Source organism: Chiloscyllium plagiosum, chromosome 16 (genome assembly GCF_004010195.1).
Source record: "Chiloscyllium plagiosum isolate BGI_BamShark_2017 chromosome 16, ASM401019v2, whole genome shotgun sequence".
NCBI classification, from domain to species: domain Eukaryota; kingdom Metazoa; phylum Chordata; class Chondrichthyes; order Orectolobiformes; family Hemiscylliidae; genus Chiloscyllium; species Chiloscyllium plagiosum.
Window position 1 is genome coordinate 75,699,371 of NC_057725.1, and position 5,665 is coordinate 75,705,035.

General features: G+C 49.8%; 1 protein-coding gene across 2 annotated transcripts in view; it reads right to left on the reverse strand.

Annotated features, from left to right (window-relative positions):
• The window catches only part of LOC122558070 (sperm flagellar protein 2-like), an 11,269-nt gene extending 7,019 nt beyond the window's left edge, over positions 1–4,250 (reverse strand). The window contains exons 1-4 of one of the 2 annotated variants that reach the window (XM_043706390.1): positions 3,821–4,250; positions 3,081–3,257; positions 2,566–2,748; positions 201–323 (exon numbers count right to left, since the gene is read on the reverse strand). In XM_043706390.1, coding sequence (XP_043562325.1) covers positions 201–323; positions 2,566–2,748; positions 3,081–3,257; positions 3,821–3,997 — 660 coding nt within the window. In that variant the 5' untranslated portion in view covers positions 3,998–4,250. The remainder of the gene's footprint in view (positions 1–200; positions 324–2,565; positions 2,749–3,080; positions 3,258–3,820) is intronic. The other variant, XM_043706391.1, reaches the window with a different exon arrangement.
• Between the last annotated feature and the right edge of the window lie 1,415 nt (positions 4,251–5,665).

The window sequence follows — 5,665 nt, forward strand, 5'->3', positions numbered from 1 at the left end:
AGAGAGAGAGTGAGAGATACAGGGAGAGAGAGAGATACAGAGAGAGAGATACACAGATAGAGAGAGAGAGATATATACAGAGAGAAAGAGAGAGTGAGATAGAGAGAGAGAGAGAGAGAGAGACAGACAGACAGACAGAGACAGAGAGAGATAGAGACAAAGGCAGGCAGACAATGAGAATGACAGAGGTCTCTCCTTACAGGCAGGGTAAATTTGAGAGGATTATTTATCAGGTCCATGATGAACGGATGCCTCAGTAAAATCTGAAATGGAACAGCTTCAAAGTTCTTTGATCCCAAGTCTTTGTACACCTGAGTTAATTGCTGCAAGAGAAAAGAAAGGGTCAGAGTGAGTGCTTTGTTTGGGAATGACAGAGAACATCACAATCAGCAAATGCAAGGGAACCTCGTCATCCGCTGGGGTCTGGTGAGCTGACCATGGCTGGGTATGCCTGTGTGTCTGCTCAGGCAGGACAGGCCATGGCACAGGACATCACCCAGTGAACTGACAAACACTGGCACTCCCAAAAAAAACTAGCAGCAGCAGCCGGCCATTCGGCCCTTTAAACCAGCCACATCCTTCAGTATGGCCACGGCTGATCCTCTATTTCAATGTCATAATCCTGATTTCTCCGTTAATCTTTTACATTTTATAGGCATCACCAATCTCTGTCTGACCCACTGACCAACAGCAGGACTCTCAGTCACAGGATTCCTGTGGTACAGATAGAGGCCCTTCGGCCCACAAAGTGTTAAATGAGCATCATTACCCAGTGCCAGGCTCCTGCTATTCCCTGTTTGCACATCACTTCCATTCAAATAACCCTCCAATAGGTGTGTGACTGGCTCAGTCAGACCTGTCTCTAACATTTCCAGACAGTACACTCCAACTCTAACTAACTGCTGAAGAAAAAGTGTTTTTTTTTTCACAGCACGTTTGCTCCCTCGGCAAATCACTTTCATAGAACACAGAACATCGAACAATCCAGCGCAGAACAGGCCCTTCGGCCCACGATGTTGCGCCGACCTGTGAACTATTCTCAGCTCGTCCCCCTACACTATCCCAAAATCATCCATGTGCTTATCTAAGGATTGTTTAAATCTCCCTAATGTGGCTGAGTTAACTACATTAGCAGGCAGGGCATTCCACACCCTTACCACTCTCTGAGTAAAGAACCTGCCTCTGACATCTGTCTTAAATCTATCACCCCTCAATTTGTAGCTATACCCCCTCATACAAGCTGACATCATCATCCTAGGAAAAAGACTCTCACTGTCTACCCTATCTAATCCTCTATCATCTTGTATGTCTCTATCAAACCCCCTTTTAGCCTTAGATTAGATTACATTAGATTAGATTACATTACGGTGTGGAAACAGGCCCTTCGGCCCAACAAGTCCACACCGACCCGCCGAAGCGAAACCCACCCATACCCCTACATTTACCCCTTACCTAACACTGCGGGCAATTTAACATGGCCAATTCACCTGACCTGCACATCTTTGGGCTGCGGGAGGAAACCGGAGCACCTGGAGGAAACCCAGGCAGACACGGGGAGAACGTGCAAACTCCACACAGTCAGTCGCCTGAGGCGGGAATTGAACCCGGGTCTCAGGCGCTGTGAGGCAGCAGTGCTAAACACTGTGCCACCGTGCCGCCCTTCTTCTCTCCAATGAGAACAGACCCAAGTCTCTCAGCCTTTCCTCATATGTGTTTGTCATTCTTTTTCCTTTTACCAGGAACGGACCTCCTTTGTAAGAATGGAACCATTCCTGTAAACCACCCCCATACTCTCTCCGAACCACTCACTATATAACGTGGCCCCCACAACTGTCCCCAATCCTCCAGCTGGGGTCAAACAGAGTCTTGTACAAGTTCCCCATCACCTCCTCGCTCTTGTACTCTCTGCCCCTATTAATAAAGCTGAGGACACTGTGTGATTTATTCCCTGCTCTCTCCATGTATCCTGACACCTTCAATGATCTGTGCACATACACACCCAGCTGCCCCTGCCCCTGCCCCTGCCCCTGCCCCTGCTCTTGCTCCTGCCCCCCCAATCTCAGGGTTCAGTGATCAATCACAGGACTTAGTGATCAATCATAGGGTTCAGTGACCAATCACAGTACTCAGTGACCAATCTCAGGGTTCAGTGACCAATCACTGGACTCAGTGACCAATCACAGGGTTCAGTGACCAATCACAGAACTCAGTGACCAATCTCAGGGTTCAGTGATCAATCACAGGACTCAGTGACCAATCTCACGTTCAGTGACCAATCTCAGGACTCAGTGACCAATCACAGGGTTTAGTGACCAATCACAGGGTTCACTGACCAATCACAGGACTCAGTGACCAATCACAGCGTTCACTGACCAATCACAAGACTCAGTGACCAATCACAGCGTTCAGTGACCAATCACTGGACTCAGTGACCAATCACAGGGTTCAGTGACCAATCACTGGACTCAGTGATCAATCACAGGGTTCAGTGAGTATGACCTGTAGTGAGTGACCGGTAACTCCTTGCTACAGGAGTGAAGCCTGTATCTCTGTCGTGTTACCTACCTTGCAGTAAAGCTGTTCTGTTTCATACTTGTTGCTATGGCGATGCGTGTCCTCAGTCTTGGCAACCCCATGGGTCAGGATCTGAAACAGTGCGTATATTGGCACCATCTCAGCTTCATCAGGAGGGGCATCGAGAACACTTGGACTCTCCCTTACAGACGGCCGATCAATATATGGTTCAGACTGGATCAGAAGATTATAAATGGATTGTCGTTAAATTGGTCTCTACTCTTTTAAACCGAAAGTAAAGCTCTCTCTAGACTGTCCCCCCATCAAACACTCCCAGGACAGGGACAGCACGGGGTTAGATACAGAGTAAAGCTCCCTCTGCACGGTCCCCCCATCAAACACTCCCAGGACAGGGACAGCACGGGGTTAGATACAGAGTAAAGCTCCCTCTACACTGTCCCCCATCAACCACCCCCAGGGACAGAGACAGCACGGGGTTAGATACAGAGTAAAGCTGCCTCTACACTGTCCCTCATCACACACTCCCAGCAGAGGACAGTGCTCACCCAGAGTGTGGTGGAGTCTGGCTCTGGATTCCAGGTCAGGGTTGTTCCTGCAGCCAGACTGAGTGACCGGTGGAATCCCTGGGCTGGGTCACGGTGAGCTGCAAAGTACAGCAGCATGTTGTTGTATTCCAGTTCGGGCGGAGAGCGGCTCTCGTCAGCAAACAGAGTGAAGAAAGCCTAGAGCCAAACAGGCAGTGTGTGAGAGATCCGCACACCGAGAGGGGAACGCCAGCACATGGAGCAGATAGAGGGTAGAGGCACAGGTAAGGGAGAGGGGAGGGGGGCGAGGGTAGAGGCACAGGTAAGGGAGAGGGGAGAGGGTGAGGCACAGGTAAGGGAGAGGGGAGAGGGGCGAGAGTGAGGCACAGGGAAAGGATGTCCAGTTAAAAGGCAGCTCGGAGACAGTACTGAGTATAGGCAAAGGGCTGGGGTATATAGTACTGTGTGTGGTGTCGGGGGTGTGGGTGGGTCGGGGTTATGGGAAACAGTAATGGTGTACGGTACCACATCATGTTCTACAGGAGTTTGACACAGACAAATCATAATCTGCTGTTACAAACAAAAACAGAAATTGCTGGAGAAATTGTGCAGCTTTGGCCGAATTTTTAGTTTGCAATGGCAGGCCACCGGACTCAAAACATTGACTCTCCCTCTCTCTCGCTCTCTCTCCCCCCCCGCCCCACAGATGCTGCCAGAGCTGCTGAGTTTCTCCAGCGTTTTCTGTCCTTGTTGTTTCAGACCTGTGGCACCTGCAGGCTTTGCTTCCCTCTGCTGTTGTTGCACTTAAGTTCACCTCTTGATGAAGCTGAGGTTGTTATTATCCTGACCCTTCCAACCACTTCAACCAGTTGTGCACGTACACCCCCAGGTCTCTTTGCTCTTGAATTCTCTTCAGTCTTATATTCTTTATTTCCCATTCCCTCTACACATTCTTCATGCCAAATTAATGCTCTCCCCACCTTTCACTGTCACTTGTCTGCCAACAGCTTTTCCTCATAGTTGTCCTTTTGGAATTCCACACTACTCTCCTCACAGTTCACAATGCTCCTTTCAATATCTTGTTGATCTCCCAGCCGCTCCATTTTGTTTTAGAGATTAATCCATGCGATGGGGGCGATGCTGGCCAGGCCAGTATTTACTGCCCGTCCCTAGTTGCCCCTTGAGAAGGTGGGGGTGAGTTGCCTTCTTGACCCGCTGCAGTCCAGGTGAAGTGGATTGATACACAATGCCCTGAGGGAGGGAATTCCAGGATTCTGACCCAGTGACACTGAAGGAACAGCGATATATTTTTGACTCAGGATGGTGAGGGGCTTGGAGGGGAACTTGCAGGGGGTGGTGTTCCCATGTATCTGCTGCCCTTGTCCTTCTAGATGGAAGTGGTGGTGGGTTTGGAAGGTGCTGTCTGAGGACCTTTGGTGAGTTTCTGCAGTACATCTTGTAGCTGGTACACACTGCTGCTACTGAGGGTCGGTGGGGGAGGGAGGGGATGTTTGAGGATGTGGTGCCCATCAAGCGGCTGCTTTGTCCTGGATGGTGTCGAGCTTCTTGAGTGTTGTTGGAGCTGCCCCCATCCAGGGAAAGCGGGGAGTATTCCATCACCCTCCTGCCTTGTACCTTGTAGATGGTGGATAGGCTTTGGGGAGTCAGGAGGTGAGTTACTCATCGCAGTATTCCCAGCCTCTGACCTGCTCTCATAGCCACTCTTTTTATGTGGTCAGTCCAGTTGAGTTTCTGGTCAATGGAAAGCCCAAGGATGTTGATAGTGGGGGATTCAGTCAAGAGACGGTGGTTAGATTGTCTCTTATTGGTGATGGTCATAGCCTGGCATTTGTGTGGCACGAATATTACTTGCCACTTGCCAAGCCTGGATATTGTGCAGCTCTTGTATTAGAACATGGACTGCTTCAGTATCTGAAGAGTTGTGAACGGTGCTGAACATTGTGCGATCATCAGGGAACATCCCCACTTCTGACCTTATGGTGGAGGGAAGGTCATTGATGAAGCAGCTGAAGGTGGTTGGGCCGAGGACACTCCCCTGAGGGACTCCTGCAGCGATGTCCTGGAGCTGAGATGACTGATCTCCAACAATTACAATCATCTCCCTATGTGTCAGGTATGACTCTAACCACTAGAGAGTTTTCAAAGCTTGGGAGAAAATTTGTAGCTCGGGTGCTCGTTGTTGTGTCCTGGAGCTGAGATGACTGATCTCCAACAATTACAATCATCTCCCTATGTGTCAGGTATGACTCTAACCACTAGAGAGTTTTCAAAGCTTGGGAGAAAATTTGTAGCTCGGGTGCTCGTTGTTGTGGTTCTGTTCGCCGAGCTGGGAATTTGTGTTGCAGACGTTTCGACCCCTGTCTAGGTGACATCCTCAGTGCTTGGGAGTCTCCTGTGAAGCGCTTCTGTGATGTTTCCTCCAGCATTTATAGTGGTTTGTCTCTGCCACTTCCGGTTGTCAGTTCCAGCTGTCCGCTGCAGTGGCCAGTATATTGGGTCCAGGTCGATGTGCTTATTGATTGAATCAGTGGATGAGTGCCATGTCTCTAGGAATTCCCTGGCTGTTCTCTGTTTGGCTTGTCCTA